This window comes from Galleria mellonella, unplaced genomic scaffold (assembly GCF_026898425.1).
Source record: "Galleria mellonella isolate WM207_F2 unplaced genomic scaffold, CSIRO_AGI_GalMel_v1 utg312, whole genome shotgun sequence".
NCBI lineage: Eukaryota > Metazoa > Arthropoda > Insecta > Lepidoptera > Pyralidae > Galleria > Galleria mellonella.
Window position 1 is genome coordinate 8,377,049 of NW_026442074.1, and position 20,918 is coordinate 8,397,966.

General features: G+C 34.1%; 1 protein-coding gene across 1 annotated transcript in view; it reads right to left on the reverse strand.

Annotated features, from left to right (window-relative positions):
- The window catches only part of LOC113516494 (unconventional myosin-XVIIIa), a 269,678-nt gene that overhangs the window by 5,707 nt on the left and 243,053 nt on the right, over positions 1-20,918 (reverse strand). The window contains exons 24-30 of the mRNA XM_052895899.1: positions 13,617-13,760; positions 11,613-11,737; positions 9,684-9,792; positions 3,028-3,144; positions 2,156-2,317; positions 981-1,166; positions 345-474 (exon numbers count right to left, since the gene is read on the reverse strand). Of these exons, the coding sequence (XP_052751859.1) occupies positions 345-474; positions 981-1,166; positions 2,156-2,317; positions 3,028-3,144; positions 9,684-9,792; positions 11,613-11,737; positions 13,617-13,760 (973 nt within the window). The remainder of the gene's footprint in view (positions 1-344; positions 475-980; positions 1,167-2,155; positions 2,318-3,027; positions 3,145-9,683; positions 9,793-11,612; positions 11,738-13,616; positions 13,761-20,918) is intronic.

Genomic DNA, 20,918 nt, shown 5'->3' on the forward strand with positions numbered 1-20,918 from the left:
GATACTCTTTTTTGTGAAACAAATTCTTGAATGATTAGTGTTACGATATTACAGTGCCAAAATTTTGTCGCCAGAACTGGTAGGTACAGAATACAGTATGCATCTATATCTTAGTGCCGATAATCTCCGGTATACTTGCAACTGCAACTGGTGTTAAAAATTACAGTATGTAATTAGCTTATAGCCGAGGCTGACTGCGACTTTCGTCAGGATTTTACCGCCACAAAATAAGTATTATGTAAACGCGACTGTCAGTTCTTATCATATATTATTTGACGCAATTATATTCGAAATTTAAAAAGTTCGCTTAATAAGATGAATGTGCTGGCAGTTTAAAGACTAACTTTTAAGTTTCTTGGTGGCATTGGCTCTGGTCTCCTCCATCTCGTCATCGCGCGCGGCCGCCTCCAGCCGCGCTTCCTTGCGTTGTTGTTCCAGTAACATTTCGAGACGTAATTTCGAGCTCTCCAGCAACTGTCGATAATAATGTCAACATTAAAATTTTAGTCATAGTTTGATTATTTACATACTTTGATTCTTTCTAATGTTACTACAATTTTAAATTGCCGAGGGTCGTATATGTGCGTTTCCTTTGACAAATAGGGTACTAAAAATAGGGCCGAGGGTATTGTCTCAATATAACACTGTATAGAGTAGGATATATTATATATAAAAATGAAAATAGGAGCCGTTATTATTTGTAGGGAAACTGTAGATGTTTGAAACATCTCGTCGAAAATTTACAGGTGATAGTGATTGTACGGTGAGGTTAGATTTCCCCGGCTCTGGGTCATTAAAAGTCATCCCGTAATACCCTATCCCGTAACAACCATTGTGCTGAATTCCAGGTGTATTCATCACGATGGGCTGACTGACTTGTCTTTTCATTCTCGCCTATCATTCTTCACTGGTATCTCGCCAGCGTATCGATAGTACAGGCGGGATTTCATTACCCTCATTAAAAGTCATCCCGTAATCGCGCTGTATCTGGCGGCGAGGTCGTCGAGCTCCTCCTCCTGGTCGCGCACGCGGCGCTCGAGGTCTGCGCGTGCGCGGCGCAGCGCGGCGGCCTCGTCGCCGGCCACGCCGCCGCCGCCGCGCTCTTCCAGCTCGCGTGTCGCCGCCGCCAGCCGCTCCTCCTTCAGCTCTAGTTCTAGCCGAGCTTCCTGTTATAAAAAAAAATGGATTAATACAGAAGAATGGAATCGTGGAGGAAGGCTAAGGGCATGTTCATATGACAGGTGTTAGACGCGTAGCGAGCGGTTTACAATTGACACGTCTTGAATGTTCATATATCCTATTGCCATATTAGGCCGATCTTCGGCGATGGAACGTTAATACATCAAACTATATACGATTTGCTACTCTCAGTCACACTGCACGGAAGGTCGCTGCATTATGCTGATATAATTTCGCGGTTCGCAAGTGCCCGGCATATGTCTGATTGACGGAGCGCTGATCTTCAATAGACGAAGGATAGATAACGACTTTAGATTATATAGATAAAGCATTGAAGTCTAAAACGGTCAGTATTCAGCTAATTTAACATTCGATAGACTATATATAGATTTTTTTAAATCAAACAAAACGTATTTTTTGAGTGTTGCAAGTAATTGGAATAAAAATTACCCAGACCAGGTCGATTTTTTAAGTTTAAATTTTATTTGTTCTAATATAAATAACAACATAATAGCTCCACCGACAAGAGCGCAGCTCTTAAATAGGATAGATAATATAAATATAGGTACATACGCACGTATTTGTTACAAATGAATATACAATATGTATTAATTAAAATATTGCCATTTTCAATGATTTAAAAACGATAACATATTTCAATGAAAATTATTTATATAATTGTAAACATTTTGAACGGTTTTTATTTTTCAATTTAATCTCACTATACAATTTCTCCCATATTTATATTTGGTGAAGATTTGTATGGAGACATAATCTATATAATCTAAGGTAACAACGCACTGTACGTATTCTTACATGACGCGTCACACTCGGTGGACGGTCCATGTTGACTGCTCGCGTTAGTAGATATTTAAGCGACTAAAGATACGCTGAATGTGGCGCTAGCAGTTATGGATTTTTGTAATATTTTTTTAGTTTTATTGTTATTTTTAGTATAAAATAAAAGTATACTAACAGAGAGGCTCTGCTCGAGTACGTATTTATCGGCGTGCGCCTGGTCGCGCTCGCGTGACAGCCTCTCCTTGGCTGCTCGCTCGCGTTTCAGTTCTTCCTGTGCGCCGTGCAGTTCAGCGTCGAACTTGCGCTGACGCTTCTCCAGGAGGTTGTTGCGACATGTCTGTGGAAGAGAAAATTAAAAAAAAAAATCGAATTTATTTTATCTTTGTATATTTAAAGGCTACCTATTCAATTCTCTTACATTTAAAATATGGTATAAAAACAAAGATTGAATCAATACATATAATAAAATCGTAACTGGTCGTTGTCTGCCCATGAAAGATATATAATAAAAACTATTATAGAGAGGCTTTATGAACGCAGTAGAACCCAATATACTGATTTTTAGAATTTGCTAGTTACAAATATATCTAGAATACATGGGCACATAATACCCAAGAACAGGGAGCAAGGGTTTGCTCCCTCTTCCTGGGTATACCATTTGCTCCTCTGTTTCTGCTGTGAAGTAGTTGTGCATGGCTGTTTCGGTTTGAAGGGATATGGGAGTAAAATTACAGTGTACTAGGTATAAACATTATAGTTTACAAGCAATACATAAGGGGTAGTATGGGTATCACAGTATATACTGTGAAGTTCATGAGGCCGGTGGGCTGTCAGCTTTGTTTGCTATACTATATATCATAAAAGAAAAAAAAATTGGAAGAATAGTTATTAACGACGTTATGAGATTTTTTTTAATATTAATTGCAATTTGGAATCACAGCATGTAGTTACACTAAAAAAACCTTTACACGGTTAATTTGTAATATAGATTAAATAATAAATCGATACGATTGATTAATTATATACAAATTGTCATCATAGAATCACCTGTTCGTCAAGTAGGGACCGCAGGTCGGCCATGTCGTTGGTCATCTTCTGGAGCTTGCGTTTCCATTGCGCGGCCACAGCGCGCTGTTCCTCCACCTCCTCATATGCATCTTGCACCTGAAGGCAAAAATGTAACAAATAAATGACTGGATAAAAGTTATGAAGATGGTACCTCTGTTTCAATTGAGTTTCTGCTGTTTTAAGTTTAATTTGTAGTGTTAAAATTATTTCTGCTATGTTAAGTTTATTATTTATTTATTTATTTAAATTTTAATGCACAGTGAAACTATATACATATGGCGGTCTTAACACCGTACAGTGTCCTCTACCAGTCAACCATTAGGTAAACAAAATAAGTAAATATTGTAGTGGAAAAATTGTTTCTGCTATGTTAAATTTTATATTATAGTCAGAAAATTGTTTTTGGCTATTATTACTAAAAATTTTAGCCCTCCATTTTGTATGTATGGGTTTCAGAAGTAGAAAAACCAATAAAATATAATAAATTTTAGATTATTATTATATGCGTATTACGACATATCAATACAATATAACAATAAGGACACGACTGTGAACACCGCATCCAATTTGGTGCAGTAGTTTTAACGTGATGCCGAAATAAATTTCTATTTTTTTTATAATTATTAGCTTTACTGCTCCTATTAAGACTTCTCCTATTAATTTCCTATTTCAAATATCCCTCATATATAAACATCGTTTAGTTACAATTTTATTAAACTCTTAATTTTAATATTTTTAATGTTTTTAAAAGAAAAAAAACATACTAATCAAGTTAAAAAAATAAGTAAAAAAGTTTAGAAACCATTTATTTTGATTTCTGATGGCTGTATTAAATTAACAACTACCTATAAACGTGAACAGAATAATGGACATTGACTTTTTTGAGATAACACGAGGCGAGTCGAGTGAACGTTTGCAAAGTTTACATTGTTGGTATCTAATTTAAACTTTGATCTATGTATTTGGATTTGCTGATAATGACATTTCTTCATTACGGATTAGATATGCGACTAGTTATTACAAGAGTTGGAGTGTCAATTTTGTGTATTTCTTGCCAAGAGAAACATATATAAAAAAATATTCGACTGTAGCTATTTCTATTAACTTTTTCAGAACATTATTATAATAATAAACGCCAATTAGAAAAAAAAATCAATAGATTTACAATATTGGAAAGATTGCTTAGAAGGTCTGGAAGAGATTGCTTAGCAATAAGACCGCCTTTTGTACTACACTATACGTATTGAAAATTGTTCAACAAATCCTGTAATGCTGGTGCAATAAAGTGTTAAATAAATAAAATAAATAAATAAATATTCCTGTGTAATATTTAAAAAGTCTTCCAATAGAGAATTAAAACCTGTACACCCGCATTCTGCTATAATATGCAGAATATTGCATTCGTATATAATTTCTGCATTAATTGATTTAATAGTTTTCGGCTACTATTACTTTGACCTATTTACCCAGATTATATCTCCATTCAATCCAAATGCAATATCTAAAGCAAATATATAACTATTAAGTATGTCCTGGTAAAATCCTATTGCATTATGGAGGGGGAAAGGGATTGTTAGTAATGGAGACTGAGAATCCCATTGCTAGCAATATACCCAACCAGGTCGACCTCCTCGCGGTTCTCCCTGGAAATTATCATGGTTAATTCCTGATGAATTCATCATGATGGGCTAACTGGTCTGTTTTCATTCTCATCTATCACCCTTCACTGGTGCTCCGCCAGCGTATACCGTTAGCGCAGGTGGGGTTACCATACCATTTTCACCCATAAAAAAAATCCTATAGCATTGAATTTCATTTATTAACTATAATATTAATATTAGTTAAGAAACTACAGTTACGTTTTTATGAACTCTCACTTCATTTTATTTCATTCATAAATAGATAATTAAACATAAATAAACTAATTACCAATATTATCTACACTGCATTTACCCATACGAGGTCGCCACTTAAGAACCTTTCGTTCCTACTGGTTGTCAGTACTTTGATTATCAATCATCAATAAAATAAAAGTTTAATTAGGTATTACACATTTTAAATAGACACAGGTCGACTATCGGTTATGATTCAACGTTCAATGACCAACTGCACGAGAGAAGTATCTAAACATTTCATGTTTATCGAGACACGAGAAAATAATTGAAATATTTATTATCTATATTGTAAATGAATACACAGTAGGTACTTATTGTTGATTAATTACATACCTAAGTGAAGTTTTTGATTGCATATTATTTATTGGGATAGTGAGTAGGGATGGGTAATAATATGTATAGTAACATCTATATATATAATATATTTCTATTTATTTATTTATTTATTTATACTTTTGCACACATTGAAAAATTGTGCATTCTCTACCAGTCAACCGCCACGCCAAATAGAGAGAGAAAATGGCGATGCACAGATTTAAAAAAATAGTAAATTGAATAAATATTTTAAGAGAAAACAATTTATGATAAATAAACATACAAACATATAGAATAATATACTTACAAAAAACATACACACATAAATCACATACAATACATATATAAATAACCATACATAGTATATACTAATATAGAGTAAGAAATAGTGCGATTAGAAAGAAGTGTGGACTGCAAGACGATGTAGTGACAAAAATAGAAAAGGGAATGTTGCGCTGGTTTGGCCATTTGAAGAGGATGGATGATAGAAGAATTACGAAAGAGATTTATCGAGCAAGAATGAATGGAGATGTCGGTAGGGGTCACCCTAGATGGATGCATGTTGAACAAATAGGCGACGTGCTGAAGAAGGGCCGAATTAAAAGTACCCGTAACCGGCGAGCGTGTATGAAAAGATTGATGAATGTGGAAGAAGCGAAAGAAGTCTGTTTGAATATCCATTGTTTCTGCCTACCCTAATAGAAACCGTATCTATATATTTTAATTACAATAATATATATATTGGAGCAATACTGATATTACAATCAAAATTAATTTAAATATGCGATATCGAAATTGACAATACCAATATCCAGAGAAACATAATAATATATATACATATTGGAGCGATACTGGATATTACCTATGCTTAATATTGAGTATATTATACAGTATATATACCAAAGGGAGACTTTGTACAAGTCGTTTGCTTAGGCACTTCTGTCCCATTCGCATTTCTACCGTGAAGCAGTTGTGTTTGCAAGGCTGTGTTTTGGTTTGAAGAGTGGGACATGGCGTGAATTTACTGGGTACAGAGGAATAACACCTGAGTCCTCAGGAATGGCAAAGCATGGGGGGTATCATGGGCGAAACAGTATACTCTGTTATGTGCATGGTACTGCTCATGTCTATAGGCGGTTACCACTTTCCATCAGGTGGGTCGTCAGCTTGTTTGCCATTCTAAGTTGCATAAAAAAAAGGTTTAACTTTTCATATTATAACCGTAACATATCTAGAACTATATATAAAAGTTGTTAATTATTAAATCCATACAAATTTAAACTTGTATAAGTAAATTGTTTTTTATACCTGTTATAAGAAATAAACAGCTTTTGGTATTTGTTTCTATCGTAATAAGAACATATTGAAAGATTGTCCCTCAAAAAAAAAAAAACAGTCGACTACAATTGTGACAAAACCAGTTATTTCGATTTAAAATCTACTACTACTACTGTACTACTATATAATACTACTGTACCAATTTTGATAAAATTTCTATGGGAACAATCTGTAAGTATATCCTTTGACATAAAAAAAAAATCCAAATCGATTTAGAACTGGTGGAGTTATGAGGTAACAAACATAGAAAAAATACAATCGAATGGAAAACTACTTTCTTTTTGAAGTCGGTTGAAAATAAATGGCCAAAAAAGTTTTTTATATTATTTGGTTAAATATTATTATGGACTATTATGACATCTTTATTTATTTTAAAATTATTAAATAGATTGTTTATTATATTACATTGTGACAAATATAGAAAGACAACTTTAAGTACCTATATTTGTTATAAATCATAACAAATTACATGATAAAAACCTTGTAAGTAATGCAAGTATAACAATATGTATAATCTCTGATAGTACACAAGACACCCAACTCCTCTGTCCTTCGGAATAGCAACATATAAGTGTTATGGGCAGCACAATATAATATCCCGTTGTGTTTATGGCACCAATATATTTTTATTAGGTATCCACACCGCTCTTTGTCTAATCCCGGTTAAGTAAAAAAAAAATATAAAAAAAAAATACCATCTTGTCACTTCTGTTTCGAGATAGCATAGTCACACGCGTGTCTTATAAAAACCAAGTTTGCACCAATAGTTGTACTCGTATTACAAAAACTGTACGATTCCAATAAACAAGTGGGACAGTAATCTCACAATTTGGACTTACGCCAAATAAACAAGAGACCGCTACATTAATTCCGATTAATTTATCGTTTACAATTGTCTAGTTGACACAGTGCACTCACCTCTTCGTTTACTTCTTCCATAAATATTTAAATAGCTTTAAATATTATTACAATGCCATTAGTAAATTATCACATTGCACTGAAAATTACAATATTATCGTTCTTAATTTGTTATAATTTATATACAAATAATTTATTTTTGATAAGTTAATTTATTTATTTAAATTTTAATGCACAGTGTAATTGTTTGTATATTCGGCGAACTTAATTTAATGGTGTTCTCTATCAGTTAACAAGATAGTTTATGTTTTTCTTTTAAATTTTAACTCGCGAAAATGCTGTTCTTTTTTGATAGTTATATTATTAGTTACTAGATAAAAGAGATTAATTTTATAATTATTATTATTACGATAGAATTTATATTATGTTTATATAAATAAAATTTTTAATAAATAGTTTTAAAATACACACGTACGTTTGATACTTTCGCTCGCTCGAGTAAGAATAAGCAATGATAAGAAAGATTTGAAGTATTTTATCACAGATGCTATCACGTGTAGAGTAATCATATCAAATGATCCTTGATACCAAGAGTTTGGGAAACGTTAGATAAAATATTGTTTGCATTTGTGACCTAGATGTAAACAATAGTATCACGTTTTCATCACATTATTATTCACTAGCTCTTACCCGCGACTGCGTCCGCGCAACGAGAATAGAAAGTAGCCAGTGTATTTCATAAATAATTTTTTATCATGAAAATATATGTGCGCGTAATGAGTGAACTAATGTTACAAATAAGTAAGATGAGTGGAACAACGGGAAGTATGTGTCGTCTAGCTGGAGCACATTCTTTCCTTTTTCATAAAAATTAAAACCTTGTATAGACGTATTTTAACATTGTCATGTATTAATAATTTGCCTCTACAGAAAAATTCTAATCAGTTGAGAGCTAAATTTGGTTTTAATAAGACATTTATGAATAAAAGGATTACTATAAATCACTACCATTTACCATAATTAAATTGGTGCGGAAGGAATTTGCTTTTTTATAACTAGTTGCTAACTAGTTCGTACTGTACTGGGTACAGAGGAATAACATCTGAGTCCTCAGGAATGGCAACGCATGGGGGGTATCATGGGCGAAACCGTATACTCTGTTATGTCCATGGTACTGCTCATATCTATAGGCGACGGTTACCACTCAGCCGTCAGACCATCAGCTTGTTATACTGTTTCGCCCATGATACCCCCCCTGCGTTGCCATTCCTGAGGACTCAGGGTTATTCCTCTGTACCCAGTAAATTCACGCCATATCCCACTCTTCAAACCTACTATATCTGGCATTTAGTACTTTGCAATTATTTTGTTTACCCGCAGTATCGGAATAAATAGAGAATCATACTTATAATTATAATAAAATTTTTCTTAGTACAATTTTAAAAATGTAAAATGTTGGCAAAATGCCTAATATTTATAGTGCTCTGACTAACACGAGTAAGACCGACATATAACTTGTTATTATGTAAAGTTGATTCCACTATTTCGAAAGAATTCAAAAACTAAAATATATGTTTTAGTAAATAAGTCCTCTTCTACTCGTTTAAGAGTTTCCTCTTGTCTGGGCAACTAATTTATGCATTCTCTCTTCCAGTTAGCTCTATCTTTGACGTCCCTATACGACATGACGCCTGTTTTTTCTTTACCTGTCCCATGCAGTTATTTCACGGTCTTGCTCTTTTACCCTCTATTTTTCCTTCCAATATGCTCTTTAAAAAATAGTAGAATAGAATAGAAGTTAATAGAAGAAGATATTTAAGTTTATTTATAATATGAAATATTAATGAGAGATAACACATCTAGTTATGAATTTTAAATATTACGTTAAAATCAAAAGGAGTTATAGATAGCCTTTTTATAGTGTATCATAAAATGTACAGGTTATGAAATAGTGAGAGGGATAATAATATTAGTAGTGGGGGTTGTTAATAATGGAGACTAAAGGTCCCATTGCTAGCAATATAACCAACCAGGTCGACCTCCACATGGTGCCCTCTGGAAACCATCGTGCTGCATTCCGAGTGTATTCACTACGATAGGCTAACTGACCTGTCTTTTCATCCTCACCTTTTCATACTCACTGGTGCCCCGACAGTGTATACCGATAGCGCAGGTGGGGCTATTGATCCATCATCATCCATTAAAAAAAATTGTGGGGAAATTACATACCTTTTTCTCGAGCTGTTTCTTGACTGTGACGAGTTGTTCCAGGTCGTCCTCGTGCTGCCTTCGGAGCTGTGCTCTAAGGAGTTGCAGCTCTCGGTGGGCACTCTCATATCTGAAAAATATAACAATATTTTCATGAGTCAGTGTATTGAAAAAAAAATCAATCAGGTAAATTATTTATTATTTTTTAAATTAATTATTTGATTTAGGTACTAAAGTGTTTGTAAAAATCAATGAGTGTTGTGTAAAAAAGATTAGCTGCAATAGTTGAATTGGTAGTTAAACCAACGAGACCTTACCAACAAAGATGTAAATTAAACCAATTTATCTGATTTTTTAAACTAGCTTTAACTCGCGACTTCGTCCGTGTGACCGGGATATTTTCACTGACTGAGATAAAAAGTTACTTATGTCCTTCTTCAACCATTATATCAATAACTAATAAGCAAACTCATTTTTACACTTATAAATAAGGACGTAGGAAACTTAGAATGCCAAACGTTTTATTACTTATGTATTATTATAATAGTAAATAATTACTGCGTGGTCTCGATCGAATGGTTCGTAAGAGGCGATTAAGGAAACATAATGATCGAGGGATGGATAGCAGCGTCCTTCTTAGAACGTTACCAAAGCTTAACTGCAGTGGTAACTACTGGTTAAACCTCCTGTTATGAGAGAGGCCTATGTTCAGCGGTGGACAGATAACGGCTGATATTTTTTTATTTTTTTTTATACAACTTAGAATAGCAAACAAGCTGACGGCCCACCTGATGGAAAGTGGTAACCGTCGCCTATAGAAATGAGCAGTAGCATGGACATAACAGAGTATACTGTTTCGCCCATGATACCCCCTATGCGTTGCCATTCCTGAGAACTCAGGTGTTATTCCTCCGTACCCAGTAAATTCACGCCATATCCCACCCTTCAAACCGAAACACAGCCATGCAAACACAACTGCTTCACGGTAGAAACACGAATGGGACAGAGGTAGAGGTACACAAGCAATTGACTTGTACAAACTCTCCCTCTGATGATACATACACTGTATGCTATACATATATAGTGCGTATGTGTATGTAGATATACATAATATAAATATAATTACATAATATATACAACGTCTTCACGAATATATATAGTCTTACTTCGATGCAAAGATTAGGTACGTATGTTTATAAGATGTTTGCCAGTTAAACAAGTCGAAAACTTGTGTGTTGGGATTAGTCGCAATTCTTACGAATTTAAAGTGGATTTAAAAACATTGTTTACAAATTACAGATTCGACTATATATTTTTAAACCGTGATCAGACATTTTGGTTTGAATGTCATTTTAAGCTACTTTAAAAAAGGGGCGATTCTAATTTTTACATGTATTTTAACTAGTACTATACTAGCTTTTACCCCTGACTTTGTACGCGTAGATGTTGAACCAATAAATTGGCCACTTCTATATGACGTATTAATACATAAATCGGAGTTTAAAAGTTCGACCTTAAGGAACATAACTGTTAAAATTGCATTCAATTTGGAGGGGAAGTTTTTGCGTAATGCGGACACAAATGTACAGACAGGTAAAAATTCTTAAAATGATTAAAGCTAAATTAACTTAAAATTATCGATATTTATTGCACTTATTAAAACTCCTGATATCACTTTTTCTTGATTTTATTGTCCAGTGGTAGATATTTATTATTATTCATTACTAGCCTTATTTCACGGTTTTGCCTGTGCTCGTATTGTGATGTTGAATAGCCTATAACCTTTGTAAAGAAAAGCAAAAATGAAATTTCAATTTGACTGGTAGTTACAAAGATTAATGCGTTCAAACAAGTAATTCCGCGTTCATAACATTAGTATAGATTGTATTCCATTTTTCAAACCGTAACATTTTATTTTATATTTTACAATACATGAAGCCTGTTACATACCGTCGCTTGTATTTGTCGGCGTTGGCGCCAGCCTCGGCCTCCGAGCCCTCAGAGTCCGATGGTTCAGCACCACCACTGTCTGCTGACCGCCAGTGAAGGAGCTCTAATTCTAGACGCTCTGACGCCTGTTAATAATAATATAAGAATCACTTGTGTTTTCTTGATGATTGCCTTATGTTAATGTGTATACGTATGCATAAAGTACCTATATGGTGAAATCGAAAATATTAATATTCTTATAAAAGTGTGGTTTGCCAAAAAAACCGAATGAAGACACTTGTTGAGTTAAAAAAAAGGTATAAAAAACAATGTTGGTTTAGATTTTATAGCAACATATAGCAAAGATTTCAGCCCTTGTAAATTCCGCCAGAGAACAGGTAGAATGTGAATGTGAAAAAGACTATTTTCCGCGCTTAGCCTCCTATTTGGGTCGTTGTGCGTATGAGTCGCGGCTAGTACAGCCAACCTAGCTCCGCCCAGAAGCACAGAAGCTTCCTGGGTTCTTCACAGGCCTGACGGAGCGACCTCACCGTTCCGAGAATTTCTAAACGTTGATGGGCCACAGCCTCACATTCCAGGATTACGTGAGCAGCCGTTTCTTTGGCGTCGGAAACAGCCTCGACATAGAGGGCTGTCTGTGGCTCCTATTGTGTATAAATGTTTGTTCAATGGACAATGGCCCGTTATTGTCCCTATCATTATTTTGAGGTTTTTTCTATTTAGATGTAATAATAGAGAACAGGTAGACATCAGTACCTGTTTTTGAAATATTATTTAACGAAAGGCGTGCTCTAACGAAAGGTGCATGCTGTGATGAGTGCCATAATGAATGGTTTGTATGGTTAAAACAAATATCGACTGATCGACTTTCAGTGTACGTTAGATTTCACAATATTTTTTTCCAATTTTACGTAATAACTTGTATAGTAGAAATCCTTTATAAACTAAGCTTCACTAGTAGATCAGAAGAGGCAGAAATAAATGTTACTCCGGTCATTTCGTTTTTGTATGTATCAGCTTTTACGTGCTATTGGACCACACAAACAGAATTGTAAAAATTACTGTTCTGACTTATATTGCTCTTATTAAGACCCTTAATATATATATATATATTTCTCAAACATGCTTGGAAATGTGAGCATTATTTTGACGATCTTCTTCGAGATAAATTAAAATTGCCGTACTGGCCAGATACATGCGGGCAGCGGCCGGCAAAAGTTGTATGAAAATCCATATCTGTCGTGTTTTGCGGCCAGATAAATTACTATGTAAACTCATATCTGTCTTGTAATTTAATAAAAAATGGAATGACCTCTTAAATCGAAACATGGCTACCAAGGAGGTAACTAATAAAAGGTTTTATTTAAATTTCGAACTGGCTTGCAAATAGAAACCGGTTTATTGGAAAAAAAAAACAAAAGAACATTATGGCGCGTGAAAAATTATTATTGTTCATTATTCGTCATTGAACTTAAAAAGTAAAATTGTGTTTTTGATTTTCGCGCATTGTTTGAGAAAAGTACTAACGTATGTGTGCCTCGGCTACGCCTCAGCCCACATTTGCACGTTCGTCCATCAATGCCTCAATTGCTGGCCGCTGCAGTAATGTACTATTTTTAAACATTTCTGATTCCTCATGGAGTATTGCATTTTTTATGATCACACTGTCCTTTATCGATAGGAAATTCATCCTTATGGTCATGGTGAACCTAAATGGTCACGTATAGTGCAGTTTCAAAGGAGTTTTCTTCCGCTCAGACTTTTCCTAGATACTTCAGTATGAAGTTATTTAAAAAAGGTTAATTAAGGTTTCTTCAGGGTTGACAACGCGCACGTAACATCCCTAGTGTAACATGTGTCCATAGACTATAGTGATCGTACCATCATACGGACTATACTCGTATGCTTGTTTGCCACCTTAGTTGTATATAAAAAAGTCTTTTTTTATAATTGTATTATTAAACACTTAGTTACAATTTTATTATATGTGTACAGATTACTTACTTGCTGCAAGCGCTGGTTGTTCGCAAGCAAATCTCTATTGTCACGTTCGACGCGCAGCCTTTCAGCAGCTTCAGCGTCCGCGCGTTCTGTGGCGAGAGCTGCAGCGGCTCTTTCCTCAGCGAGCTCACCGCCAACTTCGGATAGCTGAAAGTAAAATAATAATAAGTAATGTGAGTGTTTTGGTATTTTTTTTAAGTATATGTGGACAGGCTGATATGATGACGATGGTAATGTATATGTTACAGTTGAAATTTTGGAACCGATCAAAGTACGTATTACAAGAAAAACGATCAAAAAGCAATGTTGACTAAAACTGACTTGACCTAATACCGTATTATTTTTAAATCGATCTCCAACAGATTCTGTTAATTCGCATGTATTTTTCGTGCATTGCGTGATATTTCCGCTAATTTTTGCAAAGGAAAATATCGAAATACGTTTATTATTTTGTTGTATTTTTAACTCTTTACTCTCGTGTTGGTTCTGTATTAAATATGTCAAAGTAAAAAGCGTTCTTAATCTAAAATTATTGCAGTCAGAAATAATTTTGACCGAAGCGTTCTGATTATAACTTGTGTTTACTTTTAATTATTATGAATGTGATGATTGAATAATCATCATCATCATCATGTCAGCCATTAATTGTCCACTGCTGAACATAGGCCTACCCCTTTTGGGGGGCTTTGCTAGTAGTTGCCACGCTTGGCAAGCGGATTGGCTTGAAGAATATTGTTGTTTATTTTATATAAATTTACATATAATAGTAATTTCACATAGACATATATACACAAAGGATTGCAGCCTATGATTAATTTAAGAATTAAATGCCTGTATCAAAAATATTGATATTTTTATGGAAGTATTTATGTTAAACATTGGAATTCAGAAAACACAGTCATAGGCACTACAAATGTTCGAATACGAATCAACAAGTTTAAAGTTTTGTTAGCCTAGACCGAATTTATAATCATTACGGAGCTTTGACTACGCAGTATTTTATTTTCGCAAGTAACCCGTAAAATACGGGGCATCTGGCATAGTCCAAGGCACTTACACATACGTATATGTGATTGTATCTATCATTATTTTCAAAGCGATATTCATTGATGTTCTATATTTATTATAGATAAGCAATATCATTGATATTCAACTGGATTATAATAAAAAGAAAATAGTAATAACTACTTGCAAAAGATTCATACATGTGTCTGAAAAATGATCACTTTTTTAGTAATCTAAATATGTGTCTATTTTCGATGTATGTATCTAAATAATAAGTAAAAAATTACAAGACAGCATTGTGTTTGTTATTTTAAATTAATTTCTCTACCAAAACTATAGTAAAGATATTAGTATCAACTAAAGTAATATCCTAGTAACTTTACATTATTTATAAATAATATTTATTATAAATAGATGTACCAAATTAATCTACATCTTTTTATGATATTAACATACATGATAGCAATAATTGAACAGAGCGGATAATTGATGGTTATTAGATCGCTTGCCATCGTCTGCCAAGTTATGATTGAAACATCAACTACGTGGTAATATTTCAGACATAACAAGTTAAAATTGGAACGTAATGACGTATGGAACTGGTCGCCGTCCGGTGGACAACAACTGTTTTATATATTCATGCAATACAAGAAACTTATGTTGACAAAATGTCATGTCCGTTGAAAGCTAGAGTTAAAGAAAACTCCAGAATAACAAACTCCTCCCTTGACTTGACTGACAATGAAATGTAGTGATGATGGACGGCCAAGAATTTCACACATTTCTTACATCAATTGTGAGAACTCAACAATGAAAAAAATCTTTTGGCAACAGTCACCGATACGCGGCGAGTAAGCGCCACCGGCGATGTAAGCGTGTATAACTCGAAGAATCAACTGTAATTTATAATTGGGTATTATAGAACGAAATGTTTTCATTCGTTTTGTACGCCTGGAAATAAAAATGGTTGAGCAACGATGATTCACCAACCTCCTCCAATTCAGAAACTGTTGTGCGATCCTCCGATATTCCTCTTGTTGATCTGCAGACGCTACTAGCTCTACTTCCGTTACGACTGAATAATGTGAATCCTTTAATCATAATATTGGTAGCTGACTTTGATCTGCCGATTCTTCTTTTCTTACCATCATAGTACATTTCTAAATCGGGCTCATCCTTATGGCCGAGCCTACGCCATTCATCCATTACATGATCTGTCCTTTTTAAAAAGTTATCTATCTTTGAGCTTAAGTAGTTGGAAGAGGTACCTTCTTCCAGATGTGCTGCAATTGGCTTAAATCTTTGTCTTAATGGCTGTTTATTACAGCCCAGCACAAACGACAAATTAGCATCGAATATAACTGGAGCTTGTTCTTTAGATTTAAGTTCTCGTAAGTCCATACTATTCACACTGGTTTGTGGGTACATTCTTCTCGGTGTGGGTGTTCTGTTGTATAAAGTCGAGTTCGTGCTCGACGAGCGAGACAGCGGAACAAAAGTACCATTACTACTACATGTTGAATATTGGCTGGCAGAGCTTCGTACACTGCTACAGGAGAATGGGCTTGGAGATCGTGAAATTAAAATGTTGTTATTTGGATTGTGACGTCTTGCAAGTTCTGCGATTGAACCTGTTTCCACAGAGGCAGATGAATTACTTCTTTTATAAGTAGGACTAGGCGAACGAGTCACTAGGCACTTGCTATCTGGAGAATTCTGTGGAATAGTGTGAATCTCTTTCAAAGTTTTTGTGACAAAAAGTTTTTTGCCATTTAGCAGAGTTGTTGGTGTTTTCGGTGGAATTGTCTCTTCAAAATGTATCGGCAGCGTTTTAGATTTTTTCATGGGCAATATAGGACGACTCGGTGGTGGTTTTGGTGGTTTCCTCTGAGACGTATCCGGAGTCGGCGGTGATAGTAGCCCATTTGATGTTGGTGATAATGCTCCATTAGTAGGAGAAAGTATCCCGTTGGTTCCATTGGTGCAGTTGCCATTAATAGTTTGTTCCGGTATATGCAACTTTAGTTGTGAAGTGGTTGCGTTGACGGTGTCAGAAGCGACACCGTTGGGCGCGTGCGGCATGTTGTTCTAAGCTGGTGTGCGCTTACGTTTCCTGTAGTAGCGGAAGCGTCTCCCGCGGTGAAAGTCCAGTGCCATTTCACTGTTGTCCGATGCAGTATTATTGTTGCGAGCGATTTGGGATGCGTCGGAACATCAGTTGGAAATAGAACCGGCGCGAGAGGGATCCGCGGACGCACTGCGGCGGCTATCTCGGTCGCCGGGCCGACGTCGTCGTCGCTAGACTATTTTGGTTTACTTAGATGTCGAAGTGCACGCGCGAGTGACACGCATTGGACCTTCAAAATTAGTGGACATTCACGACATCATCTTTGATTCGACCGTCCTTTTCAATATCATTGTGGAGGTCGATTTAAATGGATATGAAACTGCAATAAATTTGAATTGAAATAAACACTTCTTAAATCTTATTCGTAAAACATTTAGGGTGTTATAAATCTATCAATATATCACCACATGGCAATGTGTTGTTCTGAAGTTGTATTTACGAGTTAATCTAAAATTGTGTCAGTCGATAATCATGTCAATAGATCAGGCAGTAAATGTTGCCGGCGCAGGAGCATACGAACGGAAACCATGAAGGCCGCATTTTGGTTAGTGCTTGTTTATAATTAAATTGCAAGCATTAATTTACATATAAATATTATAATATATTCGCGCAAATATCTTTCGAAAAACGTAATGTTTAGTGTGTCCGGTATACACTGTTCATATTAGTTAAATACAAAAAGTTAAATAAGACAAGAAAATAAAATACACAACTAAGCGACACAAATAAGAGGCATATGAGATCAAAAATAAAATAATAATATAATCAAGGTGATATATAATCAAAAGATGTCGGTATAGGAAGATGCCACCCTAGACGGACGTATGTCGATCCAATAGGTGACGTGTTGTAGAAAGGTGAAATTAAAAGTACTCGTTACCAGCGAACGTGTATGAAGATGAATGTAGAGGAAGCGAAAGAGATCTGTTTGAATTGAAGCATTTGGCGTTCCATTGTTTCTGCTTATCCTATATAGGTTTATGGGAGCGAGGCGTGATAAATATATAAATGTATGTATGTAATTAAAATCTCAATAACTTTGAAAATTATTAGTAACAGTATTGTATATAAAATAATATAAAGCTGTGAATTAACAAAAAAATATAAATTGCCATATTTTATGTTTTCTAATTCGATATGTACGCAGACGATTATAAAATTTTAAGTAGCCAATTGTCAATTGGTCAGTAAGGGGGCAAGAGAAGACTCAACGGAATTAGAACTACGTGGAAGAGGTCGGTTACCAAAAAGGTGGCATCAACCAACATCATTTAGAAAGACCAAGAACTTAAATAAATCCCAGACATGACAGAGGCCAAAGAAGCGTCATAAATGAAAGTTCATTTAAAAAATCGCACGCCCCTGAGGAATAACAGGAAGATGTCATTAAAGCTCAAAACATAAAAAAAACCTGATATTTTGTTCGTAATGAACGTGTTATTTTAGCGATGAAATAAAATAACTATTAACGTAAGAGTTTTACAAATAAATATAAATAACGCCGTGTTTACTGTATAACGTCGGTATATTGGGTTATTTGCATCGTTTGGCAATAACATTTGCCAAGAATCTGTAGTTAGCGGATGGAAGTAATTGGGCGGGTTTGGTATAGTGTGCAAGTGGACCGTAGCTTATGATGCAAGAATAAAGTAGCCGGCATTTGTGATATTGCAATTTAGTGACAAAATATAGTGAAGAATGGATCAATTATAAGATTGGCTTAAATCTTTTATGCGATCCCAGCCATCAACCGTGTCTTGGCTCGTGTGATTTGGGATTAAAAGTATTCGTATTCTATGTGTTAATCCACTATATGATATCTGTGTACCAAATATCATCCAAATCTGTCCAAATTCTTAAGTATAATTGGGTAATTAACAAAGGTTTTTCACAAACTTACATTCTGATATGACTAGTAGTAACACGCAGATTTTTCTATGTAAATAAAGATAAAAGTATCCTTTATTGATTTAAAATATAATTTATCATCTATATGCCAAATTTCATTAATATTTATTCGCCCGTTTAAACGTGATTGAGGAACAAACATCCAAATAACTTTAAAACCTTTCACATTTCGGTATAACCAACAGAAACCTAGCACTTTGCCTCCGTGAATTAGGACAAACAGTAACTTATAATAATCTAGTCTAGGGTATAAATTATCAGTGCAGGTAACTGTTAAATTTAAAATTATGTTGTAAATTTAATTATATTAAATTTTTAAAAATTTAGAAAGTGGAATTGCACGAAGTAGATTTTGTTCTACAAAGTAAAATAGCAGCTTTAATAATCATGATAAAATTATTAGGGAACTAACATGGGAGATAACACTATATTGACTGTAAAAAGAATTCACAAAATACCTTTAACCTACAGGACCATAAAATTCGCTAAGATATCGCGTACTTTACACACACAATAAACAGATAGATTGAAAATTTTGTGTGTTAAATAAAACAAAATTGGTAACAACATCGTTATATATGTAACAATTTCATAATTCAAAATGGAGTGCGTTTGATGTTTATTGAACATCAGCTTTATTTTGGAGACCTACTTTTCAGAATGACGCGTCACAGTTCAGTATATAGTTCATTGAAATCTAGATTTAGCTAAACCTAAATTAATCTAATATATTAGCCCGTCTGTCACTCACATTTTGAGTTTGCTTTTATTCATGCCAGAGTAATAGTTCAATGACATCTATAGAGATATAGGTAAACTTATATTCTTTTTTAGTTTTTTTTTTTTATTTTAACTGTATTATTAATATTGATTATATTATAGTTGTTATAAAGAAATAGCTATTTCAAATTATTAATGAAAAATTATTAAAAAAAGTACCAATAAAAATATTAAAAAGTATTAAATTTCATACGATGGTGGTTTCTTCTTCAGTAGTTATTCGATAGGATAATTTAAGATTGTGTTCCATAAAAAACTGACTTTCCTATGGCAAAATCAGTTTTTTTTTTATTTCAAAAATATAGTTTCGAACTATACCGATTTTGTTAAAATTTCTATTCGACTAATCTGTAAGTATACTCTTTTAAATAAAAAAAAGAATTTTCGAAATCGATTTTTTTGATCGAGTTGTGAGGTAACAAGCATAAAAAAACAAAGTATACAGAGAAATTGAGAATCTCCTTATTTTTGAAATCGGTAAGATAGAGAATAACTGTGTCATCGAATCGTTTCTACAACATGTATCTCTTATTCACTATAATGTATTGAAATCATATTCGGTTCCATTTATTTTCCAGATAGTCGTATAATTTGTCGTCCACACTCGGAACTGGATTGGAAGTAGGTGAACTAGCAAGATGCATGTTTACAAATAAAACCAAGAAATACAAAAGCGGAAGTATTTTACTATAGGTACATACTTAATTAATATAGATGAGATTTATTTATTTTTCCACAAATTTTAGAGAAAATAAATAATCATAAGTACGACATAATGTATTCAATATGAATTATGTACAGTAAAGATTTTACAATACATTTATAAAAACAAAAGAACGTTACAAAATAAAAGAAAAAAATTTGAATATTTGAATTTAGAACATGAAAAAGCCTGTCTACGTATAGATTTTATTCCGCAACAAGCAATATTTGTTCCAAAAAATTATATTGTATGGCTTCTAACATGGGAATAAACCCAATTATTAACGGAAAAGGAATTATATATTTATTTAAATTTTTTTTTCTTCTATAATGTTACTAGGTTAAACCTATAGAATAATAAACTATTTTAAATAGTGCGCAGGCAATTATTATCGCCTGTTATAAATATAAATATACACAGTAGATAGAGGGGAGACTAAATGTTAGAATCGCAATCACAGCCGGTTCCAAATCGAGAGGACTAATCCCAGTGAGCCCAGCGGACGAGACACCTCGGAAGCCCGATTGTCCAATAAGAAATAAATAACCCGCCAACGTCTGCCAATGTGACGATGCTTGATGCAATACGTGTTGCATAGATAAATTACAAGCAGTAGTTCAATTGAATAAAGGCACTTCTTCTTGATTGACAGGGATAAAAATTATTTTATGACCTTTTTCATCCTTGCGATACGTGTAATAGATGTATGACAAATTTGATAATAATTGGTTGTGGTTTTAAGCACCGAGAAACAAAGTAAAACAAAACAGTATAAAAAAAA